General features: G+C 41.7%; 2 protein-coding genes across 2 annotated transcripts; both read left to right on the top strand.

Annotated features, from left to right (window-relative positions):
* The first annotated feature begins 10,664 nt into the window (after positions 1-10,664).
* LOC108417048 (histone H2A-like) lies at positions 10,665-11,069 on the top strand. Its single transcript, XM_017689817.2, has one exon. The coding sequence runs from the start codon at positions 10,683-10,685 to the stop codon at positions 11,067-11,069; it is 387 nt and encodes a 128-aa protein (XP_017545306.1). The 5' UTR covers positions 10,665-10,682.
* A 727-nt stretch (positions 11,070-11,796) lies between these two features.
* On the top strand, positions 11,797-12,393 carry LOC108416227 (histone H3). Its single transcript, XM_017689255.2, has one exon. The coding sequence runs from the start codon at positions 11,808-11,810 to the stop codon at positions 12,216-12,218; it is 411 nt and encodes a 136-aa protein (XP_017544744.1). The 5' UTR covers positions 11,797-11,807; the 3' UTR covers positions 12,219-12,393.
* The last annotated feature ends 5,470 nt before the right edge of the window (positions 12,394-17,863 follow it).

Raw genomic sequence — 17,863 nt, 5'->3', positions numbered from 1 at the left:
AAATGTGTTTTTTTTATCTTCAAAATACGGCGTCACCCCTTACGCATGACTGTAGGGACAAGCTCTTCTGTGGTGCTTGGAGTTCTAGATAATTGATTTAAAAACCAATATTGCTAAATTAACGGCTCAAGAAGGTGTAACTGTTAACTTTTTGCTTTATTTTAAAATATGAATGACTTAATTTAAATATAATAAATAAATAAATAAATAAATAACCCTGCCCCTAGGTGTGAGTGTGTGTGAATGCGTCTGTCTGCCCTGCGATGGACTGGCGACCCGTCCAGGGTGTATCCTGCCTTTCACTTGATGACCGCTATGTTAGGCTCCAGCACCCCCCGCGACCCAGAGGGAGAAGCGGCTCAAAAAACGTGTGTGTGCTGGCAAAGGTTGGTTTGCTACATAAATATTAGAAATCAATGCAGTTATTGACAGCTAAATACCAAAAGACGCAGTTCTGTCGCTCTGTGTTTATGGGTTTAAATTGCCTCAAAGAATTTCCTGGAATTATCTGAAGTGTCACGTAAATCACATGACCATCAAGCAATTTGAACTTCCATTGAAACGATTCTCTCTCTCTCTCTCTCTCTCTCTCTCTCTCTCTCTCTCTCTCTCTCTCTCTCTCTCTCTCTCTCTCTCTCTCCATGACTCTGGGTTTTCCCAAATGATGTTACAGTCATTATGACATCATTCCATATAGAACTTTGTCCTATCCAATCATTCTGCAGCAAACCTCAACATTCTAATGCCTGCACTTTCCTATCAATTGTATTATGATGATGTCACAATCGCGCTGCCACCAATTTGGTTGTCAACTTCAAGTTCACTCAGCGGTGCTGCGGTGGTTTGTAATGAGATAAAACCATAACTGATCTAGCAAAGGTGGTAAAACAGATTCTTGAAACACTTTTTAAATGTGTAAAGCACTTTAATCAGTGTATTTGAATCTACTGACAAGATTTCATTCAATTTGTGTTTGTACTGATGACAAACGAAAGCTGTAATCTAAACGGCTGACATTTCAATCAATCAATCAATCAATCAATCAATCAATCAATCAATCAATCAATCAATTAACCTTTATTTTGACTCGGAAGTACATTGAGGGCAACCCTCATTTTCAATGTAGCCGAGCATTTACAAAAACAGGGATTGACATGACAAAGAAAATAATAACTACATTTAATCATTTTAAATTAAAAGAAAATTTAAAATAACAGTGAATAAAAGATAAAAGTAGATAAAAATAGAACTTGAGATTTAAATGGTAAGAAATTAAGATCAAAAATAGATAAGAAATTAGTAAGGTAATAGCACAATATCCATCCATCCATCCATCCATCCATTTTCTAAGCCGCTTCTCCGTCAGGGTCGCGGGGTAGTACAATATCACAAATTTTTAAAAAAGTAATGATAAAAAAAAACTTTAAAAATAAAATGAGAGGAAATAAATAAAAAAAAAAAGAGAAAGAACACAAAAATAAAAGTTACAAATAAATATGATTAAGTAAAACAGGTACAGGCTGTCTGAAGGAGGTTTGATATTAAAAGTTTAAAATGACTGAGTGACACCAGTGAGCTGAGTTTTAGTGTTTCCTGTAGTGAATTCCAGCTCACTGGTGCTGTGACTAAAAGCAGATTTTCCCAGTTCTGTAAAAACTCTTGGTACCTGGCAGCTGATCCAATTACTAGAGCGAGTCTGATAATTACTGTTATTTATATTCATCAATGAAGTGATATATTCTGGCAAATGACCGGAGAGTGTCTTATAAATAAAAATCAACCAGTGTGTTTCCCTTCGTACCGTTAAAGAGGGCCACCCAACTTTTGCATACAGCTCACAGTGGTGAGTTCTGTATGGATCTCCAGTGATGAACCTCAGGGCAGAGTAATACACGGGGTCCAGTAATTTGAGAGAGCTGGAGGGAGCATATTTATAAATAACGTCACCACAGTCCAGCACTGATAGTAAAGTTGCTTCAACTAGTCTTTTTCTGGCGTGCATGGGGAAACAGGTCTTATGTCTATAAAAATAGCCCAGCTTCTGTCGGCATTTACTGACTAGTTTATTTATGTGTGGTTTAAAACTGAGTTTATCATCCAGCCATATGCCAAGGTATTTATATTCTGTGACTCTCTCCATAGTGGATCCTGCCAGGGTAGTAATATTTACAATACTAAAATCAGTATTAAAAGAGCTGGAAAACAGCATGAACTTGGTTTTTATGGCATTTAAAACTAGTTTGTGCTTATATAACGCCACCTGCAGAGCATTAAATGAGCTCTGTAATTTTATTGTTGCTGAGCAATATAAAATCATGTCATCTGCATAAAGGTGAATTTTGCAGTCTGAGGTTGAAGCAGAGGTAGCAATATCATTTATGTAGATATTAAATAAGACTGGACCCAAAATTGAACCTTGTGGTACACCTTTAGATACAGATACCAACTCTGATTTATAATGATTCAATGTCATGCATTGATTTCTGTGATTTCAGTGAGGTAGTTTTGGGTCCAGTCCAGCGCAGTTGCATCAAAGCCAATCTTTTCTAAGTTCTGTAAAAGAAGAGTATGATCAACTGTGTCGAATGCTTTTGTTAAGTCAATAAAAACAGCTGCACAATGTTTCTTCTTGTCTATGTCTGAATAAAGATTGTCGTAGCAGAAATAGTGCTGTGACCTTCTCTGAAACCAGACTGATATTTAGATAAAAACAGAATTTTCATAAGAAATTATTTCAATTGCTGGTTTACTAGAGATTCTTGTATTTTTGCTAAACATGACAGTTTTGAGATTGGCCTATAATTATTCAGATCTGTTGTCTCACCACCTTTATGCAGATGAATTACATGAGCTGTTTTCCAGACCCTGGGAATTCTGCAAGATAAAACTGAAAGATTAAAAATGTATAAAATGTGTTCTAAAATAATCGGGGCTGCGAGACGTAATAAAAAGGGGTCCAGCCCATCTTCTCCAGTGGCTTTTCATGGATTAATTTTAGCCAGGGCATTAGCAACTAAATATGGAGAAAATGGCTGGAGTGAGAAAAGACCATGCGTTTTAGAAACAGTAGAGCTGAGATCAGTTTTATTCAATGGGTTTGTGCTATTCTTATCAAAGATGTGGCCAGCTGCAGCAAAATGTAAGTTAAAGGCTTGACATATTTCCTTCTGGGCAAAAATCAGCTGATCGTCAACTAAAACGCTTGTTGGAAAAAGGGGGGAATTATTTTTTAGAGCATTTACTATTTTCCAGATGTTTTGAGGGTTTCTAGTGCTGGTGATTAAGCTAAAGTAATATTCTGATTTAGCTTTTCTAACAGCAGAAGTACATTTATTTCTCAGCTGTCTAAAGGTAAGCCAATGGTCTCTCTCCCCTGAGCGTCTAGCAGTTGACCAGGCTTTTTTTCTGGCCTTAAACAATGAGGAAACTTCACCTGTACACCAGGGACTTGATCTGTCTCTGATTCTTGACTTTTTGAGTGGGGCATGTTTGTTTACCACTGTTAGGAAAGTTTTACTGAAGTGGTTTAGTGCCCCATCAACATCTGAGATTTCTAGTGTAAGGTGGATTTCACTCATTGCTAAGTCAGAAAGGAAAGCTTGCTCATTAAAATTATTAAAATTTCTTCTAACCACCAACCGAGAGCCTGTTTTGTTTGTGCAACTGTTTCTAATGCATCCGATGGGACAATGATCACTTATGCCAAGTTCAAAAACTCCTGAGGCAGTAATTTTGCCAGCTTTATTGGAGAGTATTAGATCTATCAGGGTTGACTTGGTGGGTTCTTTCAGATTTGGGCGAGTCGGTTCATTGATTAACTGTGTTAGGTTAAGATTGCCACATATTTCCTTTAAGTGATCGGATGCATTAGAAAGCCAGTTGAGGTTAAAATCACCAAGGACCAGCAATTCAGAAGCACTAAATTTGGATAAAAGATCTTCTAATTCCTCGACTGCAGAGTGTGGGGCAGAGGGAGGCCTGTATATCCCAATTAAAACAAAAGAGTTATTTTTTCCGAGTGAAACCTGGAGGGCTAAGAACTCATAACATTTTTCTTTGGATACTGCACATAAAACATTAGCTTGTAAATTTACACTGATATAAATAGCAACTCCCCCTCCCCTTGAAACTCTGTCTTTTCTATGGAGGATAAAATCATTTAAAGCTATATCTTCATCAGTGGTACAGTGTCTAAGCCAGGTCTCTGTTAAAACTATTATATCAGGATCAGACTGTGCAGCCAGGATTTTAAGATGATCCATTCTATCTTTTTGTAGTAGGCTTCTAATATTCAGATGCATTATACCTAAACCTTTTCTTTTCTTAAAACTCTCACTACTCATTGGGTTATCATTACAGTTTTCTTGGGGGTTTATGGAAATTAGAGATGGCTTAATGCTGATAAGATTATCACGATTAATAAAAACATTAAAATTATGAGGATTCTTGGTATTTCTTGTAAAAATGCTGGTCCTAGGTCTCCTACTATTAATGACTACTGGTATAATTGAACTTGCATTGTAGGTCTTGAGTTGTCATTTCAAATTAAAAACAGAGAAAAGCATATTATGTCCTAAAATCTGAGAACCCAGCCTATTGGGATGAATCCCATCAGATCTATAGAAGGAGGGGTGATTCCAGAAGAGGTTAAAATTGTCTATAAAAGTCAAGCCTTTGGAAAGGCAGGTATTCTGAAGCCAGGTATGAAAGTTTAAAAGTCTATCTTCTAAGCCGGTTTTCCTTATGGGTCACGGGGGTTGTTGGAGCCTATCCCAGTGGTCATTGGGCGGAAGGCAGGATACACCTGGAGAGGTCGCCAGTTCATCACATGGCCCATGTTCAGCAGCTCCAACGGCTGATTGTAGCTTCGCTGTGCTGCACATTAACTGCTCAGTAAACGTCTCCGAGCAAAAGTCTGAGGTCATTTGTTGATCAAGGATTATTTATTGAGGTAAACTGATGCATTTATTGAGCTGATGTGGCTTCGTATTCCCCAACTTTTAAATTCGTTCTACATTTAAGGCACCTCAGAATAACTGCAGGAACATTTAAGGTGGAACAGAAAATTCAAATGAGAAGCTGGCGAGCAGGAAACTAAGCTGAGCTTGATTTCTATGCATGGGTTTATTATTTATGAGCTTTGGTAGCCACTTTTATCAGTTATTATAAAATAACTTTAATATTTTTTTTCTATTTTTTGACATAGACATATAGAATTGTGATGTGGTCTTAAAATAATCATATAAGCTCATAAAATAATTAATAATAATAAAAAAGTTAAGTGACCGTTATTAGTCCCACAAGAGTTAAATTTCTCCTCTGCATTTTAACCCATCTGTACAGTGAAACACTACATAGTCATTCGTCAAGTCAAGTCACATCAAAGTTTATTTATATAGTGCTTTTTACAGCAGGAGTTGTCACAAAGCAGCTTTACAGAAAAATCTGGGTCCAAGCCTCCAAGACCAAGCCAATGGCGACAGTGGCAACAACAACCTCCCTTAGAGCAAGAGGAAGAAACCTGAAGACTCAAAAGGGAAACCCATCCTCCTCTGGTTGACCCCGGATAGCAAACAGTGTTATTATAAAATACGAGAATACAAAATGGGAAATAAGTGGAGCAGTGGTTAATTGAGTTTATGCAGCAGCAGCAGCAGCATCAGGAGGGTCAGTTCATGCAGTTGAGGTGCAAAACAGCCAACAGAGATGGAGCTCTGGTGACTCTAGCAGCTTTGATGGCTAACGTGATGACTCAGGCAGACGATGCTCAGGAGCTCAAATAAAGAGAGTGAGAGAGAGAAAGAGAGAGAGATTGATTAACAGGACAGTAGAGAAACCACTTCAAGCAGTGGGACCTCTGTCAACCGTACCATACCGTACTGTAACATTCGCCCCAAAGAGACAAAGAACTAAGTTGAGCCCAGTGTGCCTTCTTAGTGCTAAATAGCTTTGGGGATTTTGGGACTGATACTGCAGCAGAGGAGATCAACAAATCCATTCTTTTTGTCTGGAGAAGCCAGGTGGTCGAGGATTACGCAAACACCCTGATTCAGTTACAAAAAGAGTTTCCAGTGGAGAGATTGTATTTGAATATACATCACCTGAAAAATAAAGAGCAAAAATATAAACAAGGCCAGGCCTCTTAATCTAAAACCACTGTAACAGATGACATAGAATTATGTTTTGCAGAAATGAATAAAAGTTGTATGCATATTTCATTCTCACCAATAAACAGAAGCAGTATGATTTGGGCAAATGGCAGCATGCCAGAAGCTTGTCCATGCCTGAAGAACAGATCACAGTGAGAACATTTTGGCTTAATGCTAGAGTGGGAAATTCGGAGGGAGGAGAGATTAACAATATAGCATAGCATCTCAAGTATTGTCTCAATGATCTACAAAAAGATGCACACCCAAACTAAACCATGCAACCAAGTGTACACTATATTGCCAAAAGTATTCAGTCATCCTTCCAACTCAGTGAATTCAGCTGTTCCAATCACTTCCTTGGCCACAGGTGTATAAAACCAAGCACCTAGGCCTGCAGACTGCTTCTACAAACAGTGAAAGAATTGTCGCTCTCAGGAGCTCAGTGAGCTCCAGCATGGTACCGTGATAGGACGCCACCTATACAACAAGTCCAGTTATGAAATTTCCTTGCAACTAAATATTCCATAGACAACTGTCAGTGAAAATATAACAAAGTGGAAACTATTGGGAATGACAGCAACTCAGTCACGAAGTGGCAGACCATGTAAAATGACAGAGCAGGGTCAGCGGATCCTGAGACACATAATGCGCAGTTTGCCAACTTTCTGCAGGGTCGCTACAGACCTCCAAACTTCATGTGGCCTTCAGATTAGCTCAAGAAAAGTGCGTAGAGAGCTTCATGGAATGGGTTTCCATGGCTGAGCAGCTACATCCAAGCCTTACATCACCAATGGCAATGCAAAGTGTCGAATGCAGTGGTGTAAAGCACCGCTACTGGACTCCAGAGCAGTGGAGACAAGTTTGGTGGAGGGGGGATTATAATGTGGGGTTGTTTTTCAGGAGCTGGGCTCAGCCCCTTAGTTCCAGTGATAGGAACTCTTATTGCTTCCACAGACCAAGAGATTTTGGACTATTTCATGCTTCCAACAATGTGGGAACAGTTTGGGGATGGCCCCTTCCAACATGACTGCACACCAGTGCACATAGCAAGGTCCATAAAGCCATGGGTGAGTAAATTTGGTGTGGAAGAACTTCACTGGCCTACACCTCAACCCGATAGAACACCTCTGGGATGAATTAGAGCGGAGACTGCGAGCCAGACCTTCATGTCCAACATCAGTGTCTGACTTCACAAACACGCTTCTGGAAGAATGGTCAAAAATTCCCATAAACACCCTCCTAAACCTTGTGGAAAGCCTTCCCAAAAGAGTTAAAGCTTATATTATATCATATTAAACCCGATGTATTAATGGGATGTCACTCAAGTTCATATGCGTGTGAAGGCAGAAGACTGAATACTTTTGGAAATATAGTGTATTTGTATTTTTATTTATTTATTTATTTATTTATTTAGAGCAGGGGGTACCCCCATCTTAAGTGGTACAATCTTCATTTGTCTAATAAGTCTAGTAGAGTGGATGGAATTTGACACAACAGGCAGTCTTCTACAGATTCTATAAATTATTAAACAATGCAGTGAAACATAAGAAGATAGATCACAGCAGCAAAAAGTGAAAAAGTGGCTGATGTTTAAATCACTTCAGTTGTTACTACATGAAATTTTTAGGTTCATCTCATGAGCCATTTTTTTACAGTGCAAGCAGGTGAGCAGTGAGGAAAGGACACATGAAATTAGCTTGCATTGATTTACAGCACATTAACACTTTTGATTGTCACATTTCTTGAAAAAGAACATTTTAAAAGTCATTTATTGTGACATTATGGCACAATCTGCGCATATCTGTGCATATTATGTGATGATATGTGGTGGTCCGAGTGGTGGTCTTTAGAAGCTGACAGGAAGAAATGACAAGCAGGTCTACATTTATCTCAGTTATTTTACTAAAATATATATTAGTTAATTAAAAAAAATAGAGACCAGCATGATGAAGTAAATGAAGTTACAATTCAGTTTGCCAGACAAATGGGTAAAAAACACATGTTGCATGGTCTACAACAGCCTGAAATGAAAACTCTTGCTAACAACATGTTCATGGCTGCTGCTGACTTATAGTCAAAGATATCTACAGTTTCTATGCAGTTTGAGATGTACTTGAGCTTGAAGCTTCAGTTTTTAACTGGACCAACATGGCTCGGTGCACTACAGTGTGCTGTTAATTTGTGCTGAGTGACTTTACAGCTTATCCAAGAGGAGGAATCGAATGTTGAACATGATGAACACTTTGAAAAGACGATTCTGATTTTATCAGAAAATTCTCCTTTTATTTCACATGAAAGACCCCAACCTACACCAATGTTCAATTTTGGTTTTCCTTAAGGAGTTCCTGCTTGCATGTACTCACTGATTAGTCTCTGGGAAGGTTTACACATGTAGTGTTTAAGGAGTTTGAGCCTATTGCAAATCAGACTGACATTGTAAATTGGGGTTCTGGCTCGCCGTGGCGGTGTGAAGCGTATCTCTGGTCTGATCTACGAAGAGACTCGCGGCGTACTCAAAGTGTTCCTGGAGAACGTGATCAGGGACGCCGTCACCTACACCGAGCACGCCGAGAGGAAGACGGTCACCGCCATGGATGTGGTTTATGCCCTGAAGCGTCAGTGATTTTAATTTACATAATGGCTGCAACTGTGACCACTGCAATTTCCTCCTGGGATCAATAAAGGAATCTGAATCTAGCAGCGTTTTTTCAAACCTAATGTCGTTTAGGCAGTGAAGCCATTGTTCATCGTCAAGGCGTCGCAACTTTTACAGCAGAAACGGTTAAACGCAGCGTTCTTCTCCAGCAGAAGCCGATAGATCCGTTCAAAATCCCTTAGGAGAGCCTTATACATGTTACACGGATCTATTTAACTCTGGAACACAGAATCATCTGGATAAATATATTTTTAGTTTAAGATGTTTTCAAGTAGAAAATCAAGACAATCCAACAGTAATTTGACATCCAAAATACAGAATAAAATACATGATTTCTGAAAAAAAAAATGTTTGGCAGAACTCAACCTGTCAAAGGTGCTCAAAAATGTGATGCCTTTTAATGAAAAAGAGCAATAACAAAACTTATTTGGAGTACATTTGTTCAAATTGTGCTCTACAACACACAAGTAGATCAGAATGCACGGGAAAGAGAACAAAGTCTTTCGCGAGGAATAGGAGAGTGGACTGAATGAGAGCTGGGGTGGAGGGGGCTGAATGAGAGCTGGGGTGGAGGGGGCTGAATGAGAGCTGGGGTGGAGGGGGCTGAATGAGAGCTGGGGTGGAGGGGGCTGAATGAGAGCTGGGGTGGAGGGGGCTGAATGAGAGCTGGGGTGGAGGTGGCTGAATGAGAGCTGGGGTGGAGGGGGCTGAATGAGAGCTGGGGTGGAGGGGGCTGAATGAGAGCTGGGGTGGAGGGGGCTGAATGAGAGCTGGGGTGGAGGTGGCTGAATGAGAGCTGGGGTGGAGGGGGCTGAATGAGAGCTGGGGTGGAGGGGGCTGAATGAGAGCAGGGGTGGAGGAGGCTGAATGAGAGCTGGGATGGAGATGGCTGAATGAGAGCTGGGGTGGAGGTGGCTGAATGAGAGCTGAGGTGGAGGTGGCTGAATGAGAGCTGGGGTGGAGGGGGCTGAATAAGAGCTGGGGTGGAGGGGGCTGAATGAGAGCTGGGGTGGAGGGGGCTGAATGAGAGCTGGGGTGGAGGTGGCTGAATGAGAGCTGGGGTGGAGGGGGCTGAATGAGAGCTGGGGTGGAGGGGGCTGAATGAGAGCTGGGGTGGAGGGGGCTGAATGAGAGCTGGGGTGGAGGGGGCTGAATGAGAGCTGGGGCGGAGGGGGCTGAATGAGAGCTGGGGTGGAGGGGGCTGAATGAGACCTGGGGTGGAGGGGGCTGAATGAGAGCTGGGGTGGAGGGAACATGTACACAACGCGTATGTGAATATATAGTGTACGTTTGTGTGTACGACGTTTTTTTTTTGTACGTCTTCATGTTCGTGTGTGTGTTGGTGCATTTGAAGTCTTCAGAAGACGCCAGTGTGTGTGGGGTTGAACGGAGAGAGCTCTGAATCTCTCCTAAAATAAGAGTAAGTAGGTAATAATGATGGAGAAGGTTGAGGTACATGCCCTGCAGTAGCTGTAGTTAGTTTGAAGTTTGAATCCAAGGGTAAAAGGATTAGGATAGTTCGATTTTCCTTCGCGCTGCCCACAGAAAGTCATTACTAATCAGAAGTGAAATTACAGGAAAGCGCCGGGCTCGACAGAATAATCCAGAAAACAGGGCCGCGAATGTTTCTATTTCTTTCCCTCTTTGTCTTCGTCTCCCTCTCACACACACGGGAGGCAGCATGAAGGGGAGGGGGAGATGCGGGCGGTTTGGAGAAGAGCAGTGGGCGGACCCTACAGTTTGACGACGCGGATTGGTTGTGGATGGCCGTCAAATTCCAGCCAATAGGAATTAAGCCGCTTTGTCTATGAGAGAGGCGCTCGGAGGCCGGAGCACTTTATTTCAGCTTAGATTGACAAAGTTGAGAGAACTACAAAATGAGTGGAAGAGGAAAGACCGGTGGTAAAGCCAGGGCGAAGGCCAAGACTCGCTCCTCCCGTGCTGGGCTGCAGTTCCCTGTGGGTCGTGTACACAGGCTTCTGCGTAAAGGTAACTATGCCGAGCGCGTTGGTGCTGGTGCTCCCGTCTACTTGGCCGCCGTGCTGGAGTATCTGACCGCTGAGATCCTGGAGTTGGCCGGTAACGCCGCTCGTGACAACAAGAAGACCCGTATCATTCCTCGTCACCTACAGTTGGCCGTTCGTAATGATGAGGAGCTCAACAAACTGCTCGGAGGAGTGACCATCGCTCAGGGTGGCGTTCTGCCCAATATCCAGGCCGTTCTGCTTCCCAAGAAGACCGAGAAGCCTGCCAAGACCAAGTAAACTGGGCTTTTTGCGAAATCGTAAATAATCAAAGGCTCTTTTAAGAGCCACCCACGTTGGCGACAAAAGTGCAGCGTTTTCTAAATTCCCTTAATGCAAGAAAAGTTTTCGATCGGTTGTTACAGGTTGTTGTATGTTTAAAAGAAATAAAAGGATCATGGCATCGCCACCGTCCCACAGTTACCTACTGAATAAAAATGAGAAACTACTCGAACACGATGAATAAACCTTCATGAGCGTCTGTTCTAACTACGCGAGGAAGGTGAAAGCGCAGGCGTGTAATAATAAATGAACCAAAAGTATGAGTGAAGTTACACAGGACGTGAAACAACAAAATGAGGAAAGACGCCGGTCAAAGCGTTGGGGCAGTGTCTTGTGATTATTGAATCACAAGATTATTGATGAAAATATTGGCGCGGCGTAAGACGCCCAATAAGATTTGGCCAACGTGTGGGGAGGCGGGCACACTGAAGAAGTTTAGCCAATGGGACGCGGGTTCGAGTAAAGAAGGAAAATAACGCTAAGAAGCCGCAGCTTTGGGGCGTCTTGTAGTTTGAAAATGTTGGCGCGAAACAAGCCACCCAATAGCGTTTGACTGCCTGCGTGGACGGCCGTCCAATGGGAGGCGGGTATATTCAAGCCGCCCAATGAGCGGAGAGCAGCTCCAATGCAGAAAAGCGCCGCGCTGTACGCGCGAGCTCATTCTGTCTTTTACAGAGAAGAGCAGAGTTTATCGTAATGGCGAGAACCAAGCAGACCGCCCGTAAGTCCACCGGTGGTAAAGCCCCGAGGAAGCAGCTGGCTACCAAGGCTGCACGGAAGAGCGCTCCGGCCACCGGCGGCGTCAAGAAGCCTCACCGTTACAGGCCCGGTACCGTGGCTCTCCGCGAGATCCGCCGCTACCAGAAGTCCACAGAGCTGCTGATCCGCAAGTTGCCCTTCCAGCGCCTGGTGCGGGAGATCGCTCAGGACTTCAAGACCGATCTCCGCTTCCAGAGCTCTGCCGTCATGGCCCTGCAGGAGGCCAGCGAGGCTTACTTGGTGGGTCTCTTCGAGGACACCAACCTGTGCGCCATCCACGCCAAGAGAGTCACCATCATGCCTAAAGACATCCAGCTGGCCCGCCGTATCCGCGGAGAGCGCGCTTAGATTCAGCGGAGCGACTACAACTTCCTCAAACACCCAAAAGGCTCTTTTAAGAGCCACCAAACTGTTTCAGTCCTAAAGAGCGATTTTTCTAGGAAACTCCGAGCTCTTAAACGCGGTGATGTAATTTATTTCTCATTTCCTGAGCAGTTTAATCTGCCTGTAGTTACTGTGTTGTGCGGATCATGGGACTCTGTATTTAAAAATGAGCCATGTTGTGGGTTTTTTTCTCGTTTTTTTCCCTTTGTGTTGTGATAACTCAGCTTATAAAATGGTGAAACTTCACATTCCTATTTATACATATCTTATTTAGTGGTAGTTTAAGCAAATACGGTGTAATTAAATGCAGTGACAAGGCATGAGGATGTGATTTGGGAGGGAAGTGTTTTTTTTTTTATTGTGAGAATGTTGGTGTGCATTTTTGGCTTTTCTTCCTTTATGTTCACATGTGAATTCATGAATACAAGACATTGTTTACATATTGCTGCTGTCGGAACAAAACCTTGTATCTCCAAAATGGTAACTTTACAGGAGAAGGAAAAACCTAGAAGGAGTCAGACTTTTTTCCAACTCACTTTGGTCTGTTTGTTTTGATCCATTCATCGTGAAATTTACACTGGATTTAAAGGGCAACAGGCATTTTCACATTATGCCAAAAACTGACAAATAGTACTCAGCAAACCTGATCCAGCTCATCAAGTGACTGTGAACTGGATCAGGTGATGTGATTTGGGAGGGAAGTGTTTTTTTTTTTATTGTGAGAATGTTGGTGTGCATTTTTGGCTTTTCTTCCTTTATGTTCACATGTGAATTCATGAATACAAGACATTGTTTACATATTGCTGCTGTCGGAACAAAACCTTGTATCTCCAAAATGGTAACTTTACAGGAGAAGGAAAAACCTAGAAGGAGTCAGACTTTTTTCCAACTCACTTTGGTCTGTTTGTTTTGATCCATTCATCGTGAAATTTACACTGGATTTAAAGGGCAACAGGCATTTTCACATTATGCCAAAAACTGACAAATAGTACTCAGCAAACCTGATCCAGCTCATCAAGTGACTGTGAACTGGATCAGGTGTGGTGTGCAGGGAATAGTTGGAATACTGTGTAGTGTGGCGTGTTGTCAAAAGCAGAATGAAGTAATCTGAGGAAGGCTGGAGGACTGAAGCATGGATTTAGACGTTAGAATGAGTAAAAATACATTTGGAGTTAAACTTGAGACTATTGATGACGCTCCAGGCACTATGAACAGGTGTGTAACCAGGCTTCTCTGGTATTACCATAAAGTGTGTTCACAGGTAGACTGTAGGTTTGTGAATTGTGTAAATTTATCAATGAGTGAAACTGCATTTAGGACACAACCTTGAATGTGAGTTTACAGCTATGCCAGAGACGTGTGATGGAATGATAATAGTAAAAGTAGGACAGAAGTGAAGCTTAGGCTCTGTGATATTGACCCAGGCGTTAGGCTAATGCTGAAGTCAGAGATCATGGCCTTTGTGTGAGAAAGCTAATGGTCAGACTCATGATGAAGTAAGAGTGAGCATATTTATATTTACATGTAGTCCTCAGGTTAATGGTAAAGTCACAGAGGGTACAAGTAGGTTTAAGGCTACACCTTAGGCACCTGATGAAGTTAGAGTGAGGCTTATAGCTCGGCCTCAGGCTTCTACTGTGGTTATAGTGTGTAGTAATAGATGCAGGGCTAAACCGTAGGCTTACTGTGTAGTTAGAGCGAGACCATAGGGACATGATGAGGTGAGATGAAGTAGAAATGAGATTAGAGTTAGGACACAGGCTCATGATGGAGTCAGAGTCAGCAAAAGTGGGCTTCCAACTAGGCCCCAGGCTTATGCTCAGGTTCCTGATGTAGCTAGCATTAAGGAACGGAGGTAGAGAACAAGCCATTAAGCCAATGATGAGGTTCTGATGAGAAAGTAAAAGTAGGTACAGGCCGAGGCCGTATGCTCATGACAATGTTAGAGGAAGCAAAGAGTGGATTATTCCTGAGCCCCAGGCCTTAATGCAGTGAAATATTGAAGTCTGAGATTTAGCTGTGAGGCTACTTTTGCTGACTCGCGATTCCTTACAACCGCAATGTCTTACTATGTAGTTCCTTCCATTCAGCCTAACTAGATCATGAGACTAATTGGAGATGTCTGTGTTTACTATAATCCTACAGTGGAAGTTAAAGGTGGTGAATAGTCAGTTAATAGCTAGGCCTTGGGCTTCTATGGTAGCTAATGTGAATGAGAAGAGGAACATAGCAAGACATTTACTTTCTCAGCATAGCTTTATCATAAGCATGATAAGAGAATATAAAACGAATCTCGAAAGTAGATGTAACTACTAAGTTAGAGGAAGTAAAAGTGAGTTTACAGCGAGGCCTCCGATATATAATGAGGTTAAAGTTAATAGTATTGTGTTCAAAGCTAAGCTTTAAGCTTATAACATGGTTAGATCAAGCAAAAGTAATGATGGGTACAGGGCTGGGCTTTAGGCAGGTGATGAAGCTGGTATATAGTAGTTGGAGTGTATGTAGAGTAGATTTAGAGCTAGGCCCTGGGCTTATGAGGAAGTTAGATGAAGCAGTAGGAGGTATGGGACTTGGCTTCAAGCTTTGGAAGTGTTTACAGTGGGCGTATATAGGCTCATATCTAGGCTCCAGGCTTATGATGAGGTGAAAGTGAGTGAAAGCATGTTAATAAGTAGGTTTCTAGTTAGGTGTAGAACTCCTGATGTAGACATCACGAATAAAAGGAGATTTTATTTATTTATTTATTTATTTATTTATTTATTTATTTATTTTTGGCTTATGATGATGGAGGTTAAAGTGAAAGGAGGCCTCAGGCTTATAGTGTATATAAAGAGAGTGATGGTGGGTTTAGAGCTCGGCTTTAGGGCCTACGCTTGTGGTAAAGTTAGCGTGAGTAACAGTAGCTCCAGTTATATAATGTGAAGGTAAGCTTAGGGCAGGGCATCAGGCTTGTGATGGAGTAACAGTGAGTGAAGGGTGAACTATAGCACCCCATTAGACTTCAGATGAAGCTGGACAATTAAAATCAGGTACAGAACTAGACTTTAAGCTGTACGGCTAGTTTGGCCAACTGTGACTCCAGCATGAGCTTAAAATGAGTGATTTTAGATCTAAAGTTAGGCCGGAATTTGCATGAAGTGAAAGTAGATTCCGGGTAAGACCTTTGACTTTTTTGCTGAGGTCATAGCGTCGTTTATTCCTCAGCTGTCTGATAGTGACCGTCGGTCTCGGTCACCGTTTCTTCTAGTGAGGCTCCATGATTTGTTACTAGTATTGATCAAGGAAGATCTTTCAGAGCTGAACAAGGGATCTGATCTGTGTCTGATCCTGATGTTTTTAAGGTCTTCTAACCTCCATCCGAGAGCCTGACTTTATTATGGTAGTGTTTCTATTGCATGTGATTGGATTGTTGACTTGGTGGGTCAATTAAATTCGGTTTTGTTGGTTCTGTAATGAGTTCTGTTAGAGACAGTTTCCTACTCACTTCCTTCATGGGATCAGATGTGTTAGTTAACCAGTTCAAGATTCCAGAGTTTTATTGTCATATGCACAGCAGAACAGGCAGTTACACTGTACAATGAAATTCTTTACTGTTTTTAGAGTTATTCTTATATTTTCTTTTTTATTCTCTTAAGATTACATTTTTACTTTTAACTGCTGTTCCTCCATTCACCAAATATACAGTATGAAAGTTGAAATAAAATTAGTTACACGTGCATATGTGCAAATATTTAGAGCAGCTGTTCATAAAGTGCATCAAGCAACAGATGTAAACAGTAAACAATGTTGTTCTGTGCAGTAACAGATGTAAACAGTAAACAATGTTGTTCTGTGCAGTAATGGATGTAAACAGTGTTGTTCTAACAGCAGCAGTGCAGTGTAGGTAAGGTGCAGCTGTTGAGTGTGAGGTTAAATCAGTTCAGACCGGGAGGACGGAAGAGGCAGTGAGTGAGGTGTTCACCAGCCTGATGGCCTGTGAATAGAAGCTGTTGGTCAGTCTTGTTGTCCTGGACTTCACACTCCTGTAGCGTCTGCCTGAAGGTAGGAGTGTGAAGAGTCTGTGCTGGGGGTGTACATATCTGGACCTTTTGTAATCCTCAGAGTTGCCTGAGAGAAATGCAGAGTAAAATCCCCTAAAATCAGCTTTTCTGAGTCACTGTATGGATTTAAAAGGTCACCTGAATCATCTACAGTATAAGAGGAGCAGGAAGGGGTCTATAGATCCAACTACCCCAACACTGTTACTGCATCCTGAGCAAACCTTTTCTTTTTTTTAATTATTATTCTTGTTATTTATTTATTTTTTATTGTTTTTTTTTTCTCTGTTATTTCTGAAGTTCTCTCCTGAACCACCAACACCATGGCAGTGATCAAGAAGGCGCAGCAGAGACTCTACTTCCTGAGAAGTCTCAGGAAAATCGACCTTCAGGAGAAGCTGCTGGTGTCCTCCTACCACGCCACCATCGAGAGTGTGCTGACATACTGCATCTCAACGTGGTCCAGCAGCTGCTCAGTGGTAGAGAGGAGAGCACTGCATGGGGTTCATGAACATGGCCCAGAAGATCAGCAGCTGCCTTTTTTTTTTTTTTTTTTTTTTTAACTTGGTTTAAATTTCATCAAACTACAGAAAAATAACAGAACAGCATAGAAAACCACAAAATTTACATCAACTTGTTTTTTGTTTTGTTAAATCTTGTCTACAAAGTAAGAGAGTCCCGCATGTCTGTGTCCTTAACCAACGTGTTCATTGTCTTCAGTATTTTGCCTTCAGTTTCTATGCTTTTAAAAACAGTTTCACTTGAAACAAACTGCTGGTCGATAGTCAAAGTTTAGACTTTACAACACAAAGAGCCATCCACAAAAAATCATGTTTGTTTTTAGTCATATTTTCTTTAAAGATCCCATAAAAATAGATTTCATATTCATTTCTATTCCAAGTCCCATAACTCTCACTTTATCCCACACTTCTCGAGCATGGTAACGGTCTAACAGAAACAGCTCTAGTGTTTCTTCCTCCTGGCAGTCTGGCATGTGCCACAAGATCGTCTTAACAAATGCATCAGATTTGTAAGGCTGTGAAATACTAATAATGACAGTGGTGATAGTGATACTGATTGTTTTTGCTTTGTGTGTTTCTCTGTAGTGTCTGTGGCGTGTAGCTCCGCCTCCGGGTCCTTTGGTTTCAACTAGGTCCTGTAGAGGAGCATAAAAGCTGCGTTCAGCACAGTCGAGTTATTCGATCTGTAAGCTTCGGTTTGGAGACGAGGTAGCGACGAAAGTCTGTAACTGTTTTGATATTTTGTATGTGATGATGATGATGATGATGATGATGATGATGATGATGATGTTTGTGATGTTTGTTTGTTTGTTAGTTAATTGTAAACTGTTATATTTTTGTTAAAATAAAGTTTCTTTAAAAAAAAAAAAAAGAAAGGGCGGTAAAGGTCTCGGTAAAGGAGGCGCTAAGCGTCACCGTAAAGTGCTCCGCGATAACATCCAGGGCATCACCAAGCCGGCTATCCGCCGTCTGGCTCGTCGTGGCGTTGTGAAGCGTATCTCTGGTCTGATCTACGAAGAGACTCGGGGCGTTCTCAAAGTGTCTTGTTGTG

This window comes from Pygocentrus nattereri, chromosome 2, assembly GCF_015220715.1.
Source record: "Pygocentrus nattereri isolate fPygNat1 chromosome 2, fPygNat1.pri, whole genome shotgun sequence".
Lineage (NCBI taxonomy): Eukaryota > Metazoa > Chordata > Actinopteri > Characiformes > Serrasalmidae > Pygocentrus > Pygocentrus nattereri.
The sequence above is the reverse complement of the archived record's forward strand: the minus strand, read 5'-3'. Positions and strand labels throughout refer to the sequence as shown.

Coding starts and splice junctions, on each gene's coding strand:
- LOC108417048 (XM_017689817.2), top strand. CDS start 10,683: ATGAGTGGAAGAGGAAAGACCGGTGGTAAAGCCAGGGCGAAGGCCAAG.
- LOC108416227 (XM_017689255.2), top strand. CDS start 11,808: ATGGCGAGAACCAAGCAGACCGCCCGTAAGTCCACCGGTGGTAAAGCC.